Genomic DNA, 24,735 nt, shown 5'->3' on the forward strand with positions numbered 1-24,735 from the left:
CAATGCTGCTGCTGCTGCTGCTGGTGGTGGTGCCAGTGTCTCTTCTCTGCCAGTTCGCTTCCTGGCTAGTGTCATGCCTCAAATGTCCCTTATGGTAAGGGCAGTTTCTCCCCCCTGGTTGCACTTGCTGCTGTGTGGCAATGCCTGCTACCTCCGCTGGTGTAGCCAATTTACGCTAGGGCCTAGTGTCTGAGCTCTGTAAGTCCGCTCCCAAACGCCAAGGACTGACAGTCTTTGGATGCTTTGCCCTGGGGTGAAACAGGTGAGCGGGTCGTCAATTGCCCACTCATTCGCCTTTTCCAATGCTGCTGCTGCTGCTGCTGGTGGTGGTGCCAGTGTCTCTTCTCTGCCAGTTCGCTTCCTGGCTAGTGTCATGCCTCAAATGTCCCTTATGGTAAGGGCAGTTTCTCCCCCCTGGTTGCACTTGCTGCGGTGTGGCAATGCCTGCTACCTCCGCCAATGTAGCCAGCTTACGCTAGGGCCTTGTGTCTGAGTTCTGGAAGTCCGCTCCCAAACGCCAAGGACTGACAGTCTTTGGATGCTTTGCCCTGGGGTGAAACAGGTGAGCGGGTCGTCAATTGCCCACTCATTTGCCTTTTCCAATGCTGCTGCTGCTGCTGCTGGTGGTGCCAGCATCTCTTCTCTGCCAGTTCGCTTCCTGGCTAGTGTCATGCCTTAATTGTCCCTTATGGTAAGGGCAGTTTCTCCCCCCTGGTTGCACTTGCTGCGGTGTGGCAACGCCTGCTACCTCCGCCAATGTAGCCAGCTTACGCTAGGGCCTTGTGTCTGAGCTCTGGAAGTCCGCTCCCAAACGCCAAGGACTGACAGTGTTTGGATGCTTTGCTCTGGGGTGAAACAGGTGAGTGGGTCGCCAATTGCCCACTCATTCGCCTTTCCCAATTCTGCTGCTGCTGCTGGTGGTGCCAGTGTCTCTTCGATGCCAGTTCGCTTCCTGGCTAGTGTCATGAATCAAATGTCCCTAATGGTAAGGGCAGTTTCTCCCCCCTGGCTGCCTCTGTCTGCGGTGTGGCAACGCCTGCTACCTCCGCCGGAGTGGCCAGCTTACGCTAGGGCCTAGTGTCTGAGCTCTGGAAGTCTGCTGCCAAACGTCTAAGACTGACAGTGTTTGGGTGCTTTGCCCTGGGGTGAAACAGGTGAGTGGGTCGCCAATTGCCCACTCATTCGCCTTTCCCATTTTTCAATGCTGCTGCTGGTGGTGGTGCCAGCATCTCTTCTCTGCCAGTTCGCTTCCTGGCTAGAGTCATGCCCAAAATGTCCCTAATGGTAAGGGCAGTTTCTCCCCCCTGGCTGCCTCTGTTTGCGGTGTGGCAACGCCTGCTACCTCCGCCGGAGTGGCCAGCTTACGCTAGGGCCTTGTGTCTGAGCTCTGGAAGTCTGCTGCCAAACGTCTAAGACTGACAGTGTTTGGGTGCTTTGCCCTGGGGTGAAACAGGTGAGTGGGTCGCCAATTGCCCACTCATTCGCCTTTCCCATTTTTCAATGCTGCTGCTGGTGGTGGTGCCAGCATCTCTTCTCTGCCAGTTCGCTTCCTGGCTAGAGTCATGCCCAAAATGTCCCTAATGGTAAGGGCAGTTTCTCCCCCCTGGCTGCCTCTGTTTGCGGTGTGGCAACGCCTGCTACCTCCGCCGGAGTGGCCAGCTTACGCTAGGGCCTTGTGTCTGAGCTCTGGAAGTCTGCTGCCAAACGTCTAAGACTGACAGTGTTTGGGTGCTTTGCCCTGGGGTGAAACAGGTGAGCGGGTCGCCAATTGCCCACTCATTCGCCTTTTCAATGCTGCTGCTGGTGGTGGTGCCAGCATCTCTTCTCTGCCAGTTCGCTTCCTGGCTAGAGTCATGCCCAAAATGTCCCTAATTGTAAGGGCAGTTTCTCCCCCCTGGCTGCCTCTGTCTGCGGTGTGGCAACGCCTGCTACCTCCGCCGGAGTGGCCAGCTTACGCTAGGGCCTTGTGTCTGAGCTCTGGAAGTCTGCTGCCAAACGTCTAAGACTGACAGTGTTTGGGTGCTTTGCCCTGGGGTGAAACAGGTGAGTGGGTCGCCAATTGCCCACTCATTCGCCTTTTCAATGCTGCTGCTGGTGGTGGTGCCAGCATCTCTTCTCTGCCAGTTCGCTTCCTGGCTAGAGTCATGCCCAAAATGTCCCTAATTGTAAGGGCAGTTTCTCCCCCCTGGCTGCGTCTGTCTGCGGTGTGGCAACGCCTGCTACCTCCGCCGGAGTGGCCAGCTTACGCTAGGGCCTTGTGTCTGAGTTCTGGAAGTCTGCTGCCAAACGTCTAAGACTGACAGTGTTTGGGTGCTTTGCCCTGGGGTGAAACAGGTGAGTGGGTCGCCAATTGCCCACTCATTCGCCTTTTCAATGCTGCTGCTGGTGGTGGTGCCAGCATCTCTTCTCTGCCAGTTCGCTTCCTGGCTAGAGTCATGCCCAAAATGTCCCTAATTGTAAGGGCAGTTTCTCCCCCCTGGCTGCCTCTGTCTGCGGTGTGGCAACGCCTGCTACCTCCGCCGGAGTGGCCAGCTTACGCTAGGGCCTTGTGTCTGAGCTCTGGAAGTCTGCTGCCAAACGTCTAAGACTGACAGTGTTTGGGTGCTTTGCCCTGGGGTGAAACAGGTGAGTGGGTCGCCAATTGCCCACTCATTCGCCTTTTCAATGCTGCTGCTGGTGGTGGTGCCAGCATCTCTTCTCTGCCAGTTCGCTTCCTGGCTAGAGTCATGCCCAAAATGTCCCTAATTGTAAGGGCAGTTTCTCCCCCCTGGCTGCCTCTGTCTGCGGTGTGGCAACGCCTGCTACCTCCGCCGGAGTGGCCAGCTTACGCTAGGGCCTTGTGTCTGAGCTCTGGAAGTCTGCTGCCAAACGTCTAAGACTGACAGTGTTTGGGTGCTTTGCCCTGGGGTGAAACAGGTGAGTGGGTCGCCAATTGCCCACTCATTCGCCTTTTCAATGCTGCTGCTGGTGGTGGTGCCAGCATCTCTTCTCTGCCAGTTCGCTTCCTGGCTAGAGTCATGCCCAAAATGTCCCTAATTGTAAGGGCAGTTTCTCCCCCCTGGCTGCGTCTGTCTGCGGTGTGGCAACGCCTGCTACCTCCGCCGGAGTGGCCAGCTTACGCTAGGGCCTTGTGTCTGAGTTCTGGAAGTCTGCTGCCAAACGTCTAAGACTGACAGTGTTTGGGTGCTTTGCCCTGGGGTGAAACAGGTGAGTGGGTCGCCAATTGCCCACTCATTCGCCTTTCCCATTTTTCAATGCTGCTGCTGGTGGTGGTGCCAGCATCTCTTCTCTGCCAGTTCGCTTCCTGGCTAGAGTCATGCCCAAAATGTCCCTAATGGTAAGGGCAGTTTCTCCCCCCTGGCTGCCTCTGTTTGCGGTGTGGCAACGCCTGCTACCTCCGCCGGAGTGGCCAGCTTACGCTAGGGCCTTGTGTCTGAGCTCTGGAAGTCTGCTGCCAAACGTCTAAGACTGACAGTGTTTGGGTGCTTTGCCCTGGGGTGAAACAGGTGAGCGGGTCGCCAATTGCCCACTCATTTGCCTTTCCCATTTCCTTTTCCATTTCATTATTTTCCTTCTGATACACAACCAACCAAACATAACACACACAATAACACATATAACACATATAACACACAGTGACATCACACATAACACACATACACACACACTTACAATGCACAAAACACAAGGACCTTTTCCTTGTTATTTGCCCTGGCCTTCACTCACTAATAGCATTACATTAACACTATAACTCACACTTCACCCTATAACATTTTTCCATCCACATACCTGCCAACAGACCCAACTTTTTCAGGGACAGTCCTGCTTTTTTCCAGTCCTGTCCCATCTAATTTAGCTAAACTAGGTATGCAAAATGCAAATACACATAGGTAGGTATAGCTCGGTAGGTAACGCTACTATAAACATTTAATAAATATAATCAAGTACTAAATAATAAATCTAACTTTAAAATACATTTAAATAAACCCCTATTTTTTTTTAAAAAAAAACATTAAAATTAAATTATTATTATTTAGACATAATCCATCTTTAACCAAACCAGTGCACTGCTACTAATCTTAAACATAACCGTACATTAACCCTAAGCTATTTTTTAGTTCTTGTCCAACATTTTTCCATCAGCATACCTGCCAACACACCCAAGATTTTGGTGGACAGTCCTGCTATTTTCCAGTCCTGTCCAATAAGTAAGTTGGGTTGTTGCAAAGTATGCCATTGTAAATAGGTAGCAAATGTTAGGCATGTAAAGTGGTCCAAAATCAATTTAAAAATGTAAAATATTCCCTATTCTTTTATTAAACATCTATGGACAGTACACCTCGGTATGTGTGTGCAACTCTATTGGTCGTTTCGGCAGGGGGCTCGCCTGCCATCAACGAATGAAGTGCATTCTGCAGTTCTGCAATTCACTCGTTGATGCCAGACCAGCCCCCTGCCGAAACGACCAATAGAGCTGCACACACGTACCTTCACGGCAGCTGCTGCTGCTGTGATGTGTTATTAACCCCGTATTAACCCCTGCTAGGCAACCAGGAGGAAAACGAAGATTAAACGAGCACGAAGAATGTCCGCGAATATTCGCCCGAAGAGAAGACAGGAACGGGCGAATATTCGCGGAATACGAAGATTTTTTTTTCCCCGAAGACGAGCACGAAGACGAACACGAAGAGCCCCCTGGTGCCCAAGTCTAATATTCAGCTAACACTCCACTGACCTCACTAGCTTGGCAGTGCTCGCTCTGAATTTTAGTGTGTACTGGCCTTTGTGTGAGGAATGATGTGATCACTGAGTGTCAACACTTACAGAGCCAGAGGGTACTTCAAAGTCTGCACACACTGACCTCTAGAACATTAGAAATATGAAAATGCAGAAGTGTCTGCTGACAGAAATAAAGATAAAGGCGACATCGTTATTATGTGTGTGTTTCACAGACGATTCCTCAGACAGCTTCTGATAACTGTCTGGTCAATCTCATCTCTGTAACTGATTTTGTTTTCTTTCAACAGACAATTTGTTTATGGCATCTGTACAGTTTACATCATATGTACATAGAAATATTTTTAAACCTTTATAGGCATGGGGAAAATGAATGCTCATGAAATCAGTTGAAAATTGGTTTCTATGGTAATTGCAGCACTTTTGCCAGAATTTATACACTGACTCTTATATCTATTGCATATCGGGTATTAGAATGCCTAAGCAGCTGCTTAGTTACCCCCCATTGATCTGCTGATTATTGCATGCTGCAGTAAGTATGGGTTGTGTACCAGATGTCCAGTTGAGTTTACAAAAAAGTGGCCTGATAAATCTTGTCGCTTACAACCTCCCCTATCTGCAATGGACCTTAACCTCCATTTGAGTCAAAGGTATCCAGAATGTCTATGTATTCTCTCAAGGAGTAAAGTAAAGCAAATCCAGCACCCCAATAGTCCAGAATAGAACAAAAGAAAAAAATAACACCCTGCATAGGTATATAGCATTCTAGTATTCACCCACTTAAATATACCCTTATTGAAAAACCTTTCAAATACTAATGAAAATATCCATACTCTATGATATCTAGCTTTGACTTGAGTGGTATTTACAATGTAATTTGTACAGCACCGGGAAAAGGTACTGTCCATTGAGCACAAAACAAAAACAATGTCATTATGGTTACAAATAGTGTGAACTCAACATATCTTATATTATTTTATTTTTTACTCCTAGCATATCTGGGCTGGTCATATGTTAGGGCACAACCACAAGACACTATGTAACAGTAAGGGACATTGGTAGGGGGCACTGTTTAGACACAATCCTGCATGCACAGTGCACCTCCACTCACACTTTTACTACATGTTGCCTCTAAAGATTATTGTGAAAAGTCTTATACAGTTTATCTTCTACTCATCAGTTGTTCAGTATCTACATAGACAAGAGAACCTCCCAATTGATCAGTCTGGTGCAAGTATGGTCATGTTTTATCACAGAGTGGTCCCTGGGCAGTGGCGACTCTAGAAACAATTTAAAGGGGGGGCACACAAGATACCACAGTCAAACTGTCGGGGCATTAATAATTTCCACCATAAAATCATACCACTGAAAAAACACACACACATATATATAAATAGCACATTACTTTTGGCAATATATATATATATATATATATATGTATTGCCAAAAGTAATGTGCTATGGAATGATACTTTTGTTACTGGACTAACATAATACTTGATCATTCAACATGGGAAGCCTGAAGCCACAATTTAGTGCAACTAATCCTTAAAATAAATACTATAGAGTAAATAAGACAATACCTTAACCTTTCCACTAAATGATTTCAGGGCCTTGAATGTTTTGTCCCCTGAAGTCCCTGAACTTCAGGAAGGCATTTTATCTCTGGATAAGTATAAATGAAATAATTCCTACTGTAAGTTAAGTGCCAGGAAACAGATGACCAAACACACACACCAACACAGGCTCTGTCACACCGACACCCAGACACACACACCAGGACAGGCTCTGCCACACTGACACCCAAACACACACCAGGACAGGCTCACACTAGGACAGGCTCTGCCACACCAACAGAGGCTCTGCCACACCGACACCCAAACACCCACACCCCAGGACAGGCTCTGCCACACTGACACCCAAACACACACATATCAGGACAGGCTCTGCCACACCCACATCCAAACATACACACCAGGACAGGCTCTGCCACACTGACACCTGAACACACACACACCAGGACAGGCTCTGCCACACCAACACCTACACACACACACCCAGGGCCGGCCCTACAATGGAGCCGACTGGGGCAATTGCCCCAGGCGGCACTTTTGAAGGGGCGGCACTTTGTCTCCCCAAGCGCTTTTTTTTTTAAGCGGAGGAGAGAGAGGGGCGCCGGGTGGTTTTCGCTTACCCGCTCGGCGCCCCTCTCTCTCTCCTCTGCGGCGAGTCTCTGTGCTCTGCCACGGGGCCGGCTTGTAATGCTGAGCGCCGGAAGTGACGTCAGTTTACGGCGCTCAGCATTACAAGCCGGCACCGTGGCAGAGCAGGGAGACTCGTCGCAGGACTGTTTAAAGGTAAGTCCCCGGGGGGGTTAGGGTAGATAATGGCGTCGGCGAAGTTTAAAATGCCACCCCCCCGGCGTCGACGGGGGGGGGCGACATTTTAAACTTCGCCCCAGGTGGCATTAAGTCTTGGGCCGGCCCTGCACACACCCGAGGACAGGCTCTGCTACACTGATAACCAAAAACACACAAACAGCAGGACACAATCTACATCACAGACATCTACATCAGGATGGATTTTTCACACTGCATTGTCGTTTATACCCCCCTAAGTGTTTTTGCCCCTTGTGTATTGATGCCCCAGCCAGCACCCTTTTAGTATAGCTTAATGTGGTGCCCCCACACCCTTGTATGATCGCCTCCAGCCACCACTATTTGGATTAATGCCCCCAGCAAGCCCTTCCCTTTATTATTGATTTATATGATGGCCCCATCGCATATACGTGTTAGACATGCATTTTTAACTACATAATGAGTACTTATCTCTTTGAAGTAAAGACTATGGTTGAAAGATGATTTCAAAATTACAGCTGAACTGGCAGTTTCGTTAATTTTAGACCCTGCTGCCGATATATACATTTTAGATCCTGCTGCTGATATATATATATAAATATTAGCCCCTGCTGCTGATATATATTAATATTAGCTCCAGTTGCCGATATATATATATATATATATATATATATATATATATAAGACCCTGCTGCTGATAGCAGGTATAGATCAACACATTAACACACACCCAGATTTGCATGTATAGATCAATTGAAATTCACTTGTGATCTCAGCACTGAAGGTATATATATCAAATAAACAGAATCAGACATACAAATCCTATATTTGCAGGTATATAATAATAATATATGAAACGTAGCATTCCAGGTATAGATCAAATAAATACATGGAAACAGCATTGCAGGTATTAATCAAATGAATAAGACATACAAACCCTGTATTTGCAGGTATACATAAATAATGTATGGAAACATAGCATAGCAGATATGGATCTACAGAATAACACAAAAACCCAGCTTTGCAGGTAAAGATCAATTGGAATTCACATAAAAACACAGCATTAAAGGTATATTTAAAACCCCCTAAATTACAGGCATAGATCACAGGTTGCACACCCCAAAGCCAGCCCTGGCATCCACATTGCCCACATAGAACCTGACCAGCACCCAGATAACACGCATAAGATTCTCCATTTTTGTCCCCAAATATCCCAGCACAAGTCAACTTTGTCCCCAAACAGCCCGGGCTGTGCCATCTTTGTCCCATTTACACCCTGCCTGTGCCATCTTGGTCCCCATGGCTCAAACATCCTGTTAGTGCCATCTATGCCCTTCCACAATTATACATCTATGATGCACACAAACACTTTTACAGTCACTCACTAATTCACACTTTCATTCAGACAAATAATCCACACATTAACTCATGCTCTCCCTCATTCAGAAAATTCATCCACATATTAACGCATGCTCTCCCTCAGACAATTCATACACATATTAACTCATGCTCTCCCTCATTCAGACAATTCATCCACATATTAACTCATGCTCTCCCTCATTCAGACAATTCATCCACATATTAACTCATGCTCTCCCTCATTCAGTCAATTCATCCTCATATTAACTCATGCTCTCCCTCATTCAGGCAACTCATCCACATATTAACTCAAGCTCTCCCTGTGCGCACCCACACAGCCCACCTCCTGGAGGACCGGGAGGGACAGCAGTGTAGGAGGCGCACCACGAGCATGTGCCAGACGCGGAGGAGGCAAGTGGAGGAGGTAAGTATCGAGTACCCGCTAGATGCGGGTACTCTGGTGAATGGCTGCATTGCGGACCGTGACACTAGAGCCATCTTCATCCTAGATGGTGCAGTGTGGTGGAGGTGGAAGTCTGTGCCACCACTGGTACAGACCACTGACAATTCCTTCTTTGTGGTCTGTGGATGGAGGAATCAATAGTGTACAGATCTGTGCCAGCAGCTAAATAGAGTTTGCATACCTCCACTTCTCGACCTGTGGCTGTTGAGCAGGCCCAAAGGATAGATGCCATGGGTCCCTAAGTTAAGCTGCCATTTTTACTATGTGTTAAAGGTGGCCCTGGCTGGTAGTACTGTATAGAAAACATGCAAACTATATTAACAATATGCAATTACCGTATCTTCTTGGCGCAAAACATATAAACCAAAAATAAAAAAAAGATCTGGTGCACATAAAAGTGCATATTGCAAAGAGCTAAAAGCTGTTTCAACTAAAGAAACAAACCATTAAATCAACACTTTAACATGACCAGTGGCCACTGAACAAAGTAGCAGGAGGGCACATCTGTCAAGTGAAATGTTTCTCCTATAGTACATTTTTTAAGAATATTTTTCAACAGACTTATTTCTAGCCTAACCTTTTCTAGTGCTTGATTATTTAAACAAGGATAACAATGATCACTTTTTATACATGGAGCAAATGTCTAGACAGCTTTAAAACAAAGTCCAGGACAGAGGTGCAGAAGCCAGATCACCACTCACAGACAGCTGTTTCATCCTTAATGGGACTCATCAGCATAAAGTTGTGATACTGGCTTACTGCTTAGAGCAATATGAAAGTACCTAGATAACGTAGCTAATACCAGGGAGCAGCGGACGAAGAAAGAAGATCAAGAAGAGGCAAGAGAAGAAGGGGAGCTGCAGAAAAGAAGACAGGGACACCGAAGCGGTCGGCGGCGAAGGTAGGACACATCGCAATGAGAGATCATAGATCAGAGTGTGAAATAGTGAATGAGAGTGTAAGAGAGTGTTAGAGTGAGTGAGAGTGTGAAAGCAAAAACAAAATGCGCAAATATGGTAACTCCCATCTTTATACATTATTTTATCCCTACTTTATAATGCATCATGTGGCACAGCTGCAAAACACAGTTTTGTGTAACCCATTTAAAACCAAATAACAGTGTAGCGGTCCACACGGTCGCTTGAAAATCACTTAGTAAGAATACAAATGATCCTCTAGAATGAAAGGTGTATTATAGAAGAGTAAGGTTCTATAAATAATAAATCCTGTTACTGCTCACTTCTAGAAGCTGAAATGTGAGCAGCAATCACTAGCCATGCTATGTTTTTATTTGTGTTATTTGAAGGAAAGATGCCGTGAAGAGTACAGCAACCCTTGCAATAATATTCTCCACAGATGATATATAAGAGGAATACATATATAGCATTTGTGGTCTAAGTGACTGTAGAGTATGTGGCTAGTACTTTATCTAAATTGGACCCCAATGATTTCATACAAAAGAACTTGTCACTAATACAAACTATTCAAAGTGGAAACCACTTCTGTCTTGCATGAATATGTTATTAATGAAGCTCCGAACCATTTGACTACAATCACAGAGATGTCCTACAAAAGACACGACTGAGGAGGATTTTTGAAGAAAGATGAAAAACAGAGGCTGCAAAGCTGTTTACGTACTAATGCTCTCGTCACTGTCATGGTGCTGGGTTTAAAGAATCCATTCAGGCTAAGCACCTGACAACTACATGGCGCTAAGTAACATCTATATATAGTTGAACATGCTTAAACAATGTCATTTTTATGTCATTTCTTGACCCTCTACTTGTTGAAACAAGGACTTCAATCAGGCTACTTGCCTCACAGAGGCCTGGAAAAAAATGGCTTCTTTACCAAACCTGGGAATTTCCCAGGCTTGACTGCCCAGAACTCCCCCTTCTTCTCCTGTGGGTGGCGCTTTGATCAGGAGGGCAGGGCTAGCCAAGAATATGGTCAGGGCATACCCCAATTAGATTTAAAAGGGGCAGTGATTGGGTAGAACCTGGTTGGGTAAAAGGGTGACGGCATTGGCCATATTTTCCATGACACATAATTTTTCCATTGCTGACCAGCCCAGATAAAATGCTGCCCTGCAGTATGCGGGATGTATATCTGACTAATTGGTTCCCTTCCATGAGCCTATACATCCCACATACTGCGGGGCAATATTTTATCTGGGCTGGTCAGTAATATGGAAAAATGATATGTGTCATGGAAAACATGGCGGATGTGGTCACCCTATTGGGAAATAGATGTGACTAGAGATTAGATTTACTAACCCAGAAGCAGTTGTTTACCTGGAGACTCCTGATAAAACCCTGGTGTGGCTATTACTGCCTCTTTATTTTTTGTGTGCACCACTGCTTTGCAATACATTCTGTTCTGTTTGTTATCATATCAAATATACTTACATTATAAACATGTTGCATTAAAAATGAAAATGATAATTCCTTATTGTTACAATTTGTGATGAAAGTAAATGTTTCATTATCTAGTTTAAAGTGAAATAAATCATTATTCTAATTTCAGAGTTCAGTCTAATTTACCTATTTGGTGGTGTCCAGAGACTGTTGTAACAATTTCTTTATTGTCTGACCTCTTCAGGAACTCACCTGGTTGTTGAAGGGTTCTTTCATTTTGACCCTGGTCACCTTTCATACTTTAACAGTGGGTCACCGCTAACTTTTTAATAAAAGAGCCCTTGCTACAGACAAACTCAGAACACCAAATATTTTTTTCATAGGAGTTTTTATAGGAATCTATGAATAATAAATAATAGGTTTTCTGATGATTATTCACAGAGGAATAATGCCGCCATCACACACACTTTCTTACAGGATGGCCAGCTTGGCATCTCATTTCCGTTGTTCCCGAAACATCCCATCATATATTTAAGCAATGCTTGCTTGTGAGCCTTATTATTAATATTCCTCTACATATGACCCATTAATAATAAGCACAAAAAATAAATACATATATGTGTCCACAAGTAATAGTTAATGGCACCCCAGCTTTAAACATTTGTCACCTTCCTTCAACCCATTTTCAGTAAAAGAAAAGAGCAAGGTAGCAGGATTTCCGAACAGGTTAACAGGAGGCTGATTGAGCAGAATAATATTAAATACTTAACTTTTTTATTACCCTCAAGGGATAAGGTGTACAGTTTCTTTCACGGCAACACGTATCCTCCAATCTTATTAACTTCATACACCTAATCAAAGCATGATTAGACAGAAGGGACTTCAGTCTTTCCGACCGTGTGATTACAACTGTTTTCAATTCCGTAAAGTAACATTTTTGTCAGATACACTAATTCCTCAGAAATGAAATAAATTCTGTCAGCCGATAAACATTATAATTCCTTTACATTATCGATATATAGGAGCATTAAATATTATTTTGAAGATGAAATCAAAATACTTGAAAGCAAGAAAAATATAAGATCAGAAATGAGTGATTCATTGGGGGTTTATTCACTAATGAGAGAGTTGACAGGAGAGTTGTGTTATGAGCTCACTCACTTTACTATGTCTTGTAAAAGTCACTATAGTGCGTATAGCAACCGCAAGGGCGAGACCTTTATTAATGTTGAAATGATGGGATGTATGGACACTGGCTCAGTTAATAGACCTGGCGCAGTAGTCAGTTCTCCCTTGGCAAACACAGGGACATGCTAGATGCATATTTCGAGGGACGATAGCTACAGGGGAGGTTATAGGTAACATCTATGGCTGTGGCCCACCCAAATATAATATGTTTTTGGAGATTAAACCTTTAAATTCTAACTGCTTGCTTATTTTACAGTGGAAAGAAAAAGTATGTGAACCCTTTGGAATTACCAGCATTTCTGTATATGCTTTTTTTAAAATCTGATCTTCCTTTAAGTTACAATAATTAACCAACATTAACTGATTAAGCTAACTGTTCTTGTGAATATTGAATACACAACTCAAACATTCACAGTGTGGGTTTGAAAATGTACGTGAAGCCCTAGGCTAATCACTTCAACAAAAGCTAATTTAAGTCAGTCCAATCAGTGTGCAAGACAGCCTTTAGATAGAACCCGGGTTAAGAGGTGCAGTAGCCAGATCACCACTCATGGACAGCTGTTCATTGTTGACCTTATTTGCATGTGCCTACCCAGAATTCCTTGTGGTTGTGGCAGCACCATGGGGGGAAAAACAAGCCTTCTGGCTTGTTTGGTAGATGTGGACGAGTGCTTAATAATGCTTCTAATATATATATATATATATATATATATATATATATATATATATATATATATATATATATATATATATATATATATATATATATATATATATATATATATATATATATATATATATTATATTAATCTTATTTGTCCCAGGACACATTGGATTAAATACCTGTTATATGGAATCTAACTTTTTATATTGTACTTTTGTTTGTGTATTAATCATTCTTATATATATATATATATATATATATATATATATATAAAATAGCTTAGCATATTATAGCTCTTCACTATAAATGTTGTTATAAATCACTTTCTGTTTGGTACTTCAATGTAGACATGCCTGTTTTAAATGAACTGTAAGAATTAATATTAGACATCATATTTGTTTGCCCAATACACTCCACCAGGTCCGACCCTAGGGTTTTTAGTGCCCTGTACTATCTATTCCTCTGGCGCCCCCTCCTGTATGCACTTCCTTGCTAACATAATAAGAAAAAACAGTAACTGCCCTTATTTGGAACAGCTTTGAAGAAAATGTTGAGATGGTAGCGTATTAAGGAGGCAATGCCACATACATCCCACCAATAAAGTATGCATGTTAAAGAACTTTGTAAGTACTTGAATATTTTCGTTATTTACCTGTATAAAAAATCATTACATTTCAAGCAGGAAAACATTAGACTGAGTGTGTGCTGGAGCTGGCTGTGGATATGCATCCATGAGCTCTACTGTGGGGGAGAAGCATTCGGCCAAATGCATCTCCTTCAATGCAGATAGCTGCGGATGGTGAAAGAGAGCAAATGCATTGAGAGAATTCTAATGAAAATGTTAATTTAAAGGTCACACAATTATCATATGCAATAAGTGGATATGATGGCTAGATTGTGTCGTTACATGTCTTTGTAATCTTTCAGAAGTTGTCTTGCTATGCTCATTTATAGAAAACAAAATACAATCAAACGCAGCTTAACGGGTTTACTGTGTTTGTGTCTGAAAAACAACACAAATCATTACGTTACAAAATACTTCAAGCACCCCCCACCTTCATAGCTTTAGGGACAACCAAATTCATTACGAAACTACCTTTAGCTTGTGTTTTGTGTTTCAGGCTCTGTAACTGTTATGGAGGTATTAATATGATAAGGGATTTAGTTTACCCCGAGGAAGCGGAGATCTTACTGAAAAAGTGGCTCATGTCGCAAACAAATACCTCCTGTCCTACCGTCCTCCCTCATCAGAACAATCATTTAATACCAAAGGGGACCATTAACGTAGAAAAAGGAAAAGGGGCCATAATGCAAATCTGAAAGGCAGGAAGGGAGGTTATTTGGATTAGTTTAGGAACTTTAACTATAAAATGTAGAATTTGGAAAAGTGGCAAATCAACTTTAAATTACCCAAAACATTGGCAGCTGGTATAGATAGTCCACTTAAATACAACATTAAATCAGTATATTTAAGATCTTATATGCATCAAGTTCAGTAGCAATGAAATGAAGAAGTAATTTTTCAACCTATAAAAGGTGTGACTGCAGCATTTTTTGAAGGTTGGTTTTATGGGAAACAGATGGTAAACAAAGAGTCAATTTTGAGATATAATTTATACTCATTCATAGCATAATCCAAATACACACCCATCTAACAAAACTCGTTGTACAACATACTTGCTTTGAATTTCAAGCTTTGCCACTGCTTTCGGTTCTCATTTGCTTCTGGGTGCCAGAGACAGCTGCTGTAGTAAAGTTCTTAACTGTTCAGCTCAAATTAAACACAAGGGAAACCAATGCTATTGATTGATTTCGAGTTTGCATTGATTCCTAGACATTATTGTTTTATCTGTAATGTATCAAAAGATACTTGTCAAAAGAGATCTCCTGTTGGCTTGTTCTTTCCTTTTGGAGCAAGCTCTACACACCAACCATTTCTCATTCATGCTTTACCCATATTATTATAGGTGGGCTCATTCAGCCAAGTGATCCTGTAAGGAAGCAGCCCAAGACATATCTGTCAGACAACACGCTGAAGTGCATTATCCTGCAGGTAATGCATCGAAGGTAGGAGAAGAAGCGCAGAAAGGATCCAGGTTGTGAATGGTGACTGAAGTCCTTGTTACTCACCACACCTTGGTGGATATATGTAGGATTGCAAGAAGAGCAAATGCGTGAATCAAAGCAGCCCAGGGGTCTGTTGTCCCCCCTGCCCTTCGTACAATGCATATGCTACACATACAAATTGCATTTAATTTAATCCTTTGCTTACTGTGTTCTATGTCAGGCTTAGATTATAAAAACCTTGATAATTTTAACAATATTGCTAGCATTCATGCTGGTCATTTAGCGCCTGTGGTCCTCCGTAGGTCAGCTAGGAGATGCCATGAATGAACTACATTTCAGACGATCCCATATAGCTCTATAGTGACATACATTTTCTCATGGATGTTGATGTACTGTGCGCAACTTTGTTTACTCCATTGTGCTCAACATCAATATGTGTTGTTAAAGGGAGATGCCAAAACATGGATTCCTTGTTCCCAATACCAGTGAAGCAGCATTTCATACCCTACCGGAAGAGCTAGGACATTGAACTAGGGACTAAGAGATCAGCTAAAGAAGTGTTTGATTGGAAAAATGATGGATAGGAAAACTTATTTAGGAGCAGTGAGTAGGGCCCAAAATATCTTACCACATTTGTATTTCTCGACATCAGAATTGCACTCCAGCCCTCAAGGACTGTAAACAGACCACCATTTTTGGATATGCCAGATTGTGGACGGGGATCCGAATTAAAAATTAATGAAACCACTTGTTTTCAGACAAGTGCAACAGAAATCCTGGCCTGTTTGTGGCCCTCAAGGACTAGAGCACTATTCTACATTTTGTCTGGTTACTACAACTGTAAATTGAATAGCTATCTGATCGGAAAAGGAACTGTCCAAGCAGCTGAAGCTTTTGCATGTCCATTAGTATTGCTTCATTCATAAATATGAGTCAGCATCCTCTCGGTCTTCAATTTCCTCTCAAGTATAGAATCACCTTGTGAATCCCAGAAGATGAATCTATGAGTGATTCATTTGTACTGAACATCACTCTCCAGCGTAATTCTAGATTCCATTAAGCTCTCAGTCTCTCACTAAATAATATCTGCCTTCTTTCCATTATTTAGAACAAACCAATTGTCACTCTGTGGGATCCACTGACTCGGCAGATATGAATAAAAAGTGTGAAACTGTAATTGTTTAATTTTATGCGGTTTAACTTTTTCCATAAACAGAGGAATGTGTAAATGACAAATCTGCAGGGAAACTAATAGAAAACATAATGTTTTTAATGTGGGAAACACTAACAGCAAAATAAATGTGTTTGATTCCCTCCTTCTCTGTCAGAAGCGAGTACAGTCACCTTGCCAAATAACATCTACCAGTCTTTCATGTTTGTAATTTAAATGCAGACCCTAAAATTTTCAGAAAGAGTAGTTAAAAGTAATAGTTATTTTGCGGAATTAATACTGCATATGAACAGCCTTTCTCAATTATTTACCAATGATCTAACACAACCTAGTGGGCGCCATGCAAAGTTTTGTAGAGGCCATGTACATCTCTCAATAGCCTTTCACTCCCCCATTCTGCCTCCCAAGCTTTATTCATTCATTTACACAGAGCCAGAAAGTTACCAGGTATGTTGAGTATGCTGTATCACAGTAACGTTCTTATAGATGATGTATGAATGTTTTGAAGTTCTTAGGTGTACAGTTCTTATTATTGACTGTAAACGCCATTCCTATGTATACTCAGTTATGTTGTTAATGCTCTGTGTATGCCATGTATGAAATCCATGTTCTGTCTTGGAATAAACTCAACATTTGACTGCCATTGGTTTAAGGACTGGAAGCTTTCTCAAGTTCCTATTGTATCACAGACCTTTCTGCATATCTGTATTACAAAGCAGAATAAATTGGCACATTATAAATAGATGAAATTAATTAATGCATCTCCCAAGCCTGTACATACACAGAACAATTGTTTATGTGAGAGTTCCTTTTTGTAGTTTGCTGTTATGATGCCCTTTGGATGCTATTCTAAAGGATACAGTAGACTAATCCAAATGGACAGTAAAAGTCTATGTTATATCCCAAAGCACATATTAAAACATTTTTCACACATTACAGTCCTGAGGACTTATGTTCAAGGCATTTAATTGTAGTATTCTAAGCTACAAACAAAACTGTACCTATGTGTGATACAAGAAGTAGCTTTTGTGATTGCTAGTTGAAACAAATTGTCATCTAATTATTTGTACCCCCCTGACTACCTACCGAGCTTTAAGTTAATCATCTGGATCAGATGGATTTGGGTCCTATGGAGCAACAGTTCAGATGAATGGGGTTTGCATTCATAGATAGAGGGCATCAAACGTTCCCAGCAGAATCTGAACATCATTGAGGTTACGCAATCAGGTTATATTCATTGGAAGAACAGCTAATTTAAATTCAATTGCGTTTACAAACTCTTTGACATGATGGGGTGATGTATTGGGTAATAAATGACATGTGCAGCCCGTTCCTTTTATACAGGGGTAACTTACCCCAGCAGCACAAGAAGTTAAAAGACATGGCTAGTAAGGATATCAAAGTGCATAACGTACAATTTTATACTAATTATAGTAATCAGAAGTATGCACAGCAAACACAAATTCAAACTACTCTATACTGCTTAAAGAGTTGCTTGAAGAAATAATTTTAATGCCATTTCATTTGTTCTCATCATCTGTTTTTACTTTTTATAGCCCTCTACCTACACTTACTAGGATTACTGGGTTATTCAAATTAGTAGATTTCTACCCAAAATCATTTGCTCTCATCTCAACTATGCTGAGGGATGTATGCTTCAATGGGGAGAACTACAGTATTTGTTCTAAAATATTGTGCTGTTGCCTATTTAAAAAAAAATTCTAGTTGTAGCATTATATAATGTTTTATATATTTTATGTGATCTAGTTCTGTTATCATAGCTTAATTTACCAAACACCCTAGCTCTGTATCGTACTACTTGTTGTAAACAATGGAATGGATCAGTTTTAATAACCCACAATGGAACTCTATGGCAGAACAGAACTCATTAACATTGGCAGCATTCAGGTCTGCAGATAAAGGAATTTTACCGGAATAGAATGAGATAAAAGCAGGTTTTTGTCAGTGCTAACCTACATTACTATATCCAGTACTGTATTTTATGCTCAAGGAGAAAAATATTTTAAATACTTCCTATTTAATATACCCCCCCCCAGGTCCGGCATTGCTCCCTAAATTCCTCTGTTCCTCCCCTGAAGTCCTTCATTCATAAATCAGAATGTTTGCTACGTATGAATGTATCACAGTGTTCTACAGCACAAAAATGAGTATGGAAACAGACGAAGATGTGTTATAATTTGGTGTAAATGAAATATATTATGATCGATAGATCACAGAGTTACATACAAAGTCCTGCAAAATACATGTCTAACCCCAAATGGGGGTACCACAAGGTGAGAGGAATCTGTCGCCAATGGCGCTGCACCCTTTCTTCTTCCAGAAGCAGATGTGATGTCAGCACTGAGCAGGACCTCTAATGCTGCCCCTAAAGCAAAAGTGTCCCTCTTTGGCTTTTTCAATTATTGGGAGGTATACACCTGCATTTTCCATAGGAGCTTCCTTACATACCAGTGTATAGGTGGTAGTGTGATGACACATCACTCTCCATCTGTGTTATGTATGTGGCTGCAATGCAGTGTTCTCCACATTTCACATGCACAGTTTTTTTGTGACTGTCCTAGCAAACTGACTGCTCTGCTTTTAAGTCAGCAAAGCAACTGCAGCAGAACCAATGAGCACTAAATACATCAACTAAAACCACCTATGGCTTGTGGGGTGAGGTGTTTTTGATATGATAAAATTATTTCAGAGATATTTATTTAAAATGATATAACTATTTAGTAAATTTGATTTCAGTGGCAGTTCGTGGCAGAAACAGCAAGGTGCTGCTTCATTGGGTCACTACTGGGAACTTCCCACCCACTTCCTTTTCAACTATAGCGTGTCTCCCAAAATGTTAACGGGACCGCCTGCAACATCAGGAGGACCGCCGCTCACTGACATCATGGGGACCAACCACCAACATTAGCAGGACCTCCTACTTGCATCAGGCCAGGTGGGCTCTGGGTTTGTCTGATCACAAAACAGTACCTAGGAAAAAGGCTTCTAATGCTACATATGTTTATAAAAGTGTTAAATTCAGCAGAGTAGGTGGAACAGCTCTGCAATTATAAGCAGTTCACCAAGATTGTAGCAGTAGAAACCCTTCCCTAATTACAATTGTAACCTTCCTCATGGTTTGGCATTTAAAACTAAACTTTTAACCCGAGGCACAAGGACATAAAATCAAAATAAAGATTTGCAAACTATGTGAGAAATGCCTGCCCACCTCGCTAAGGCCTTCTCCTGAAACTGGCAAGCTGGAGCGTGTTGTTCATGTTGTGAAATCAGACAAATTCACAGCTTTATTTCACATAAAAAGGTTACCTGAACACACGGCCCGGGTTTAAAATACTGTAATACATAGAAACAAGGAATTAATAGTTTTGTCTGCCTCTTTAACCCTCTGATAGCTACCATTTTTTATACAGAATCGCTCAATTAGAAAGAAAAGCTTATGGCAGTTCTAAAATGCTGAGTAATTGACTTTACCGTAAACACCTATTATTTTTGTTTTGTGTAATGAGAAGAAATGAATAAGAAGAAACCGATCCAAGAAGCACGGCTTCACCCCTAAACTCTGGGGTCAAACACGGAGAGTTCCAAGTTATGCCCATTGGCACAGATGGCCATGTCTTCTAAGTACTGTCATGTAAGATATTATTAGGATTTGATTCTGTATTATTCACACATTTGGCAGAACACACTAGCATTATGGAAGTTGTGGTCAACAGAAACCCAAGTGCTGCAGTTTGCCAATTCCTGTTATATAGAAATACTTTGTTGGGAGGCATTTAGTTGGACAGAAGCTGTTGTGGAATAATTTTCTGTTCTTTCCCTGCTGTTTATAATCGAGTGTAATTTTCTTCTGTCCCAGCAATGCTCTGGTGCTGATTGATTGGGCTATTGTCCCAGAGCCTTCAGTGTGTGTATAATTTTAACATGCTTTGCTTTGTTTACACATTTTTATCAATGGGATTTTTAAGTCCTACTTTGTAACTCAGGAGGTAACGCAGGTACATGAATTAGAATTTACGCAACCCCTAATTTCAAATGCATCTAGTTAATTAGCAAATATATATTTTTTAATGGAATGCGTATTTTCTCTTTCTGCATTTCCAAGTGGATGCTGTATATTTGAGAAGATGAAAAGAAATAACTAACTAAATTTGTTATTACATTTTATTGGAGTAGATGTTAACAAAATACCTTGAAGACAGCTTGTTCAATGTATCCAGGGTTGTATTCAGTACTCACTGCTGAATGGAACATAACTGCCAACCGTCTTGCTTTTCCTGATTTTTATTAAACACATTTTACATTGAAAAGATCAGATTTTTTTAAAAAATGATGTAATTAAAAAATATATTGTTTCTTCCAGCTTCCATATACATCTGCATAGATAGGGTTATCCACACTTCAGTGCTGAAATCTGCATCGAGGTGGGTGGACCAGTCTAGGCTAGTGTCCAGTATCCATCTTAACTCAACTCATCAACCCTCAACTCTCGACGGGGTAGAGAATGAGTCAGATCAGCGTCAGCTAGAATTCCTCATTGTTATTCATGTTTGGGTGCTGTGGTGAATCCAAAATGATGAGGGAAAGAGCATATGTATCACGACAGTTACTCTTGAGGTTGCGCTAGGCTCAAGTGCTAGTCAGCAGCCATGTTTGATCCAGAAGTGGAGTTTACTGAAGCAGCAGCATCAAGAGGCAGCTAATAAGCAACTAACAGAGTAGTATTTCAGGGTTGTAGCACACTGTTATACACTCACACCAAGCAAACATTCTGAAGGTCTAAAAAAAGAGGGATGTCAGTGGCGGAAAGAGGTACAGCGGCAGTTAGGGCCCTGATGACAGCCCCTCTTAAATAGGGCCACTTGGTTTCACACTAGATATTGCTAAGTTCACACAGATAATGCTTGCTTATCTGTTGCTGGAAAATCTGGACATTCAGTATAAAAATGAAGAAGGCAATTATTGATGTTTTAGAAAAACTTATAGCTTGAAAATGTCTAGAATTGTGTTTTTCTAAAAGAGCAGCTATACCCTTTTTAACAGAGAGCTTATTTTTGGAGTATTAAAAGATGGCGCTCCTTCCAATGTGTATTTATCTCTTATTACCTTGTAGGATTTATATGTGGAAATGCATTTTTATTTAAAACGACAGCAGCTTTCCATGGGGTTTGCAAGGCTTACTTTTCTTTATTCCTATTTACTCTCACATAATTGTGTAGCGATAAAGTGTTCTGGAAGATTTCAAAAGTGGTAGCAATAATGGTAATAAAATCATCATGTAGCGTGTAATATCACATTCGTGAATAAAAGAAAATTTTTCGAGTAATGGAATTGAGAGCTACGTACGCAGTTGTTGCCTGTAGTTCACTGCAAATTGATTACCCAACCCAAGGGTGTTTTATGCGATTTGGCCTTTGATAATATGTAGTCTATACAGCAAGGTGAAACATCTCTTCTCTCTGCATTAAATACGTATTTTTAAGGTCTGATCCCATACAGTTTATCCTACAAGAGGAGATGAGTTGGTTCTGCATAATGTGCTAGATAGAATTCTGCAACTCTTCTACAACTGTTTAGTGAATCAACCCCACAGCTGCGTCTGCATGCATACTGGTTTCACAATATATACAAGTAATAATGCCATCACGGTAAGTATTCCTGTGATTTTCAAACAAATAGCTCTGGTGTAAGAATAAAACATATTTTCTTAGTCCAAGAGAGATGTTCACAACAGAAATTGACTGCAAAATATGATAAGAACTGAATGTTTGAGCAGCTTTTTATATAGTAATATTATATACCACAGGTCCCAGAGGTAACAAAGGTAGCATCTCTAGATGGATTGAATTAAAACACCCAGCAAATCCATGAATTGATCTCATAAAGAAGTGTTCTATTTTTTTTTAAGCCACCATGTATATATTCCAAGACTAAATATTCGGGTGAAAGGGAAGGATCTCTGACATCCAAAAATAAACACAAAATCCAAAATGTAAGAGAAACAATAAATTATCCTGAGGGTATCTGGCAGTTTATAGAATCAGGGTCACGGAAGTAAAATAGTCTTAGCACATAGCTACAGAGATTTTTTTTTTATACTACCATGTATACACATGGAAGTATATAGGTGTTGATAAATGTGGTTTTGACTACACCAAGCTTCTGCGTTTGCACTTGAAGAACATATAAACTTCACCATTGTATAAAAAGAGATGCCTTTTCTGGATAGTAGTCAATATGTCTCAAGTTGATGTAAAAGCCCCCTCTGGGGAATGCCACCTTGTGGTCCAAGTTTGGTTGACAATATAAGGAATTCTTATGCATCTTACACCAGCAGCTCCAACAGCAGAAGCAGACCAATGATTGTCAGCTCTGCCAAGAAGCTCTGCCAAGAAGCTCTGCCACCTTCAATATTTTATTTCCAATGGCAAGATATATTTTCCACCAGACATAGGCAACATGTGCCACCCTAGCTGCTGTGGACTATAGATCAAATATTGCTCAGTCAGCCAGCCTGGGTGCAAAAGAGTGCTCACACCAGACTGTCCCTGCACCATTGTCTTCCTGGACTTAATGACCAGTTTAAATAATCTTACAAATTGGACCAGTGGAACCTTAAGTGGCTTGTCCCATTTAATGCCCCTATAAATACTGGTTATGGAAATGAATTTAATGTATGCCTGTGATCACAGAGATGATCCAAGATTAACCCTTTGACCTAATGAGGTGTGAGCACTTAGCACAAACCACTCCAATTGGCACACCAAAGGTTACAGCATTTCATCCAGGATTTCACATTTTCATTGAAAGGATGCAGTTACGCAATGAATCCTTACAGCAATTCACATCCAACACATACCACAAACATGAAACAATAGTATCAAGAGGTTATATTACTGCAACATGTGTAACAATAAAATAAGCAGTCACTTAGACCATATATAAAGTCCATCCAAAGCATTAAACTGTCTCCAAAATCCCTCTATTATCTGGAGGTGACCCATCATTAGGGACATCACCAAAACACAAAGGTGTGCTAGTGAAAATCTAGGTGGGGCAGTGTCACAACTCTTTAAGAGATTATCTGATCGAAACCCTCTATAATCCCAAATCTGTTCTCCTTCATCTGTTTGACACAATGAGTACTGGGCATTGTCTTTGCAACATGTTGACCCCTTCAGTCTGTTCTTCAGAAAAAAAGAAGCAAAGTGCAGGAAACTAGAAGGCATCTGATCATCTAGATGGATGTGTCCATCTCCTGCCACAGGCTCCTGTTTGCATTCCAATACATTAGTTGGATTCTATCAGCCAGTGACTTTGCCTTCAGACAATAGCTCTGTCCTATATGCTCTGATGGTGTCAGTGGAAGAGGGAGGTTACAGGATACATTGTAACACTATACTGGAGTAAACAGAACTAAGAAGAACATTCCATGCAGGAGGTTAAACTGCAGTTCCTGTTACTGGCATCCCAGTTAACAACCCCTTGTCACATTTGATTCTCCCAAACTGCAGCCCTATCCCTGTCACAGAAGAAAAAACAATCAGCAGACCTTGTGAGTGCAGTGCCTGCTGCATACTTAGTGCTTACCTGTCTGTGGTGCTCTTGCCATCTTTACACTCTCTCCCAAGTCTCTGTTAATCCAACCTTGCAGTTGTCTGCTGGCTCACAAACAAGCACTGAGTATTCCTTCCCTGCCCCTGATCTCTGGATGAGATTTCATAGCAGTGGAAGCTGCTGTGTGCTTTATTCTAATCCTACCCCTTTCTCTCTCTCTCTCTCTCTCTTGTATACTTGGACATTTATTTAGCTTGGCTGCCTCTAGTGGCTCTAAGTAGCTGGAATTATGAAATCCCTTACAAGCTTTATGACAGTAAACTTGACATGGTCTGTGTGAGTGAACCTATTGTGTATGTTTTTTTTTGTGCTGTATGATAAGGACAACCTAGTTTACAAATTAAACTAAAAGGACTTCAACAGGAAGGGGGATAAAATCTGTCCTTGGGAACACATAGAAACACAATTTGACTGCAGATAAGAACCATGTGCCCCTCTAGTCTGCCCATTATCCTGCTTTCGTAAACTCAAACCTTAATCAGCCCTTGAGCTCATGTTAGATTGGGGATAGCATTATACTACCGCATGCATGTTTAAATGTCCTAACTGTATGAACATCTACCACCTCTGTCGAGACGCTGTTCCACTTATCTACCACTCTCTCAGTAAAGTAAAACCTTCTAACATTAGATTAGCCTCTGATCCTCTATTTTCAAACTTACTTTGTACTATTGAGTAGTATAGTTTGTTTTTCTTTTTTTCCGGTGTTTACTGGGTTTTTTTTCCAAGTGTAACATT

The 24,735-nt window shown here is 41.5% G+C and overlaps 1 protein-coding gene across 1 annotated transcript in view; it reads right to left on the minus strand.

Annotated features, from left to right (window-relative positions):
- The window catches only part of LOC128474806 (membrane-associated phosphatidylinositol transfer protein 3-like), a 114,889-nt gene extending 90,748 nt beyond the window's left edge, over positions 1–24,141 (minus strand). Inside the window, exon 1 of the mRNA XM_053457205.1 lies at positions 23,971–24,141. Coding sequence (XP_053313180.1) covers positions 23,971–23,992 — 22 coding nt within the window. The 5' untranslated portion in view covers positions 23,993–24,141. The remainder of the gene's footprint in view (positions 1–23,970) is intronic.
- Between the last annotated feature and the right edge of the window lie 594 nt (positions 24,142–24,735).

The sequence above is a fragment of the Spea bombifrons genome, chromosome 2 (genome assembly GCF_027358695.1).
Source record: "Spea bombifrons isolate aSpeBom1 chromosome 2, aSpeBom1.2.pri, whole genome shotgun sequence".
Lineage (NCBI taxonomy): Eukaryota > Metazoa > Chordata > Amphibia > Anura > Pelobatidae > Spea > Spea bombifrons.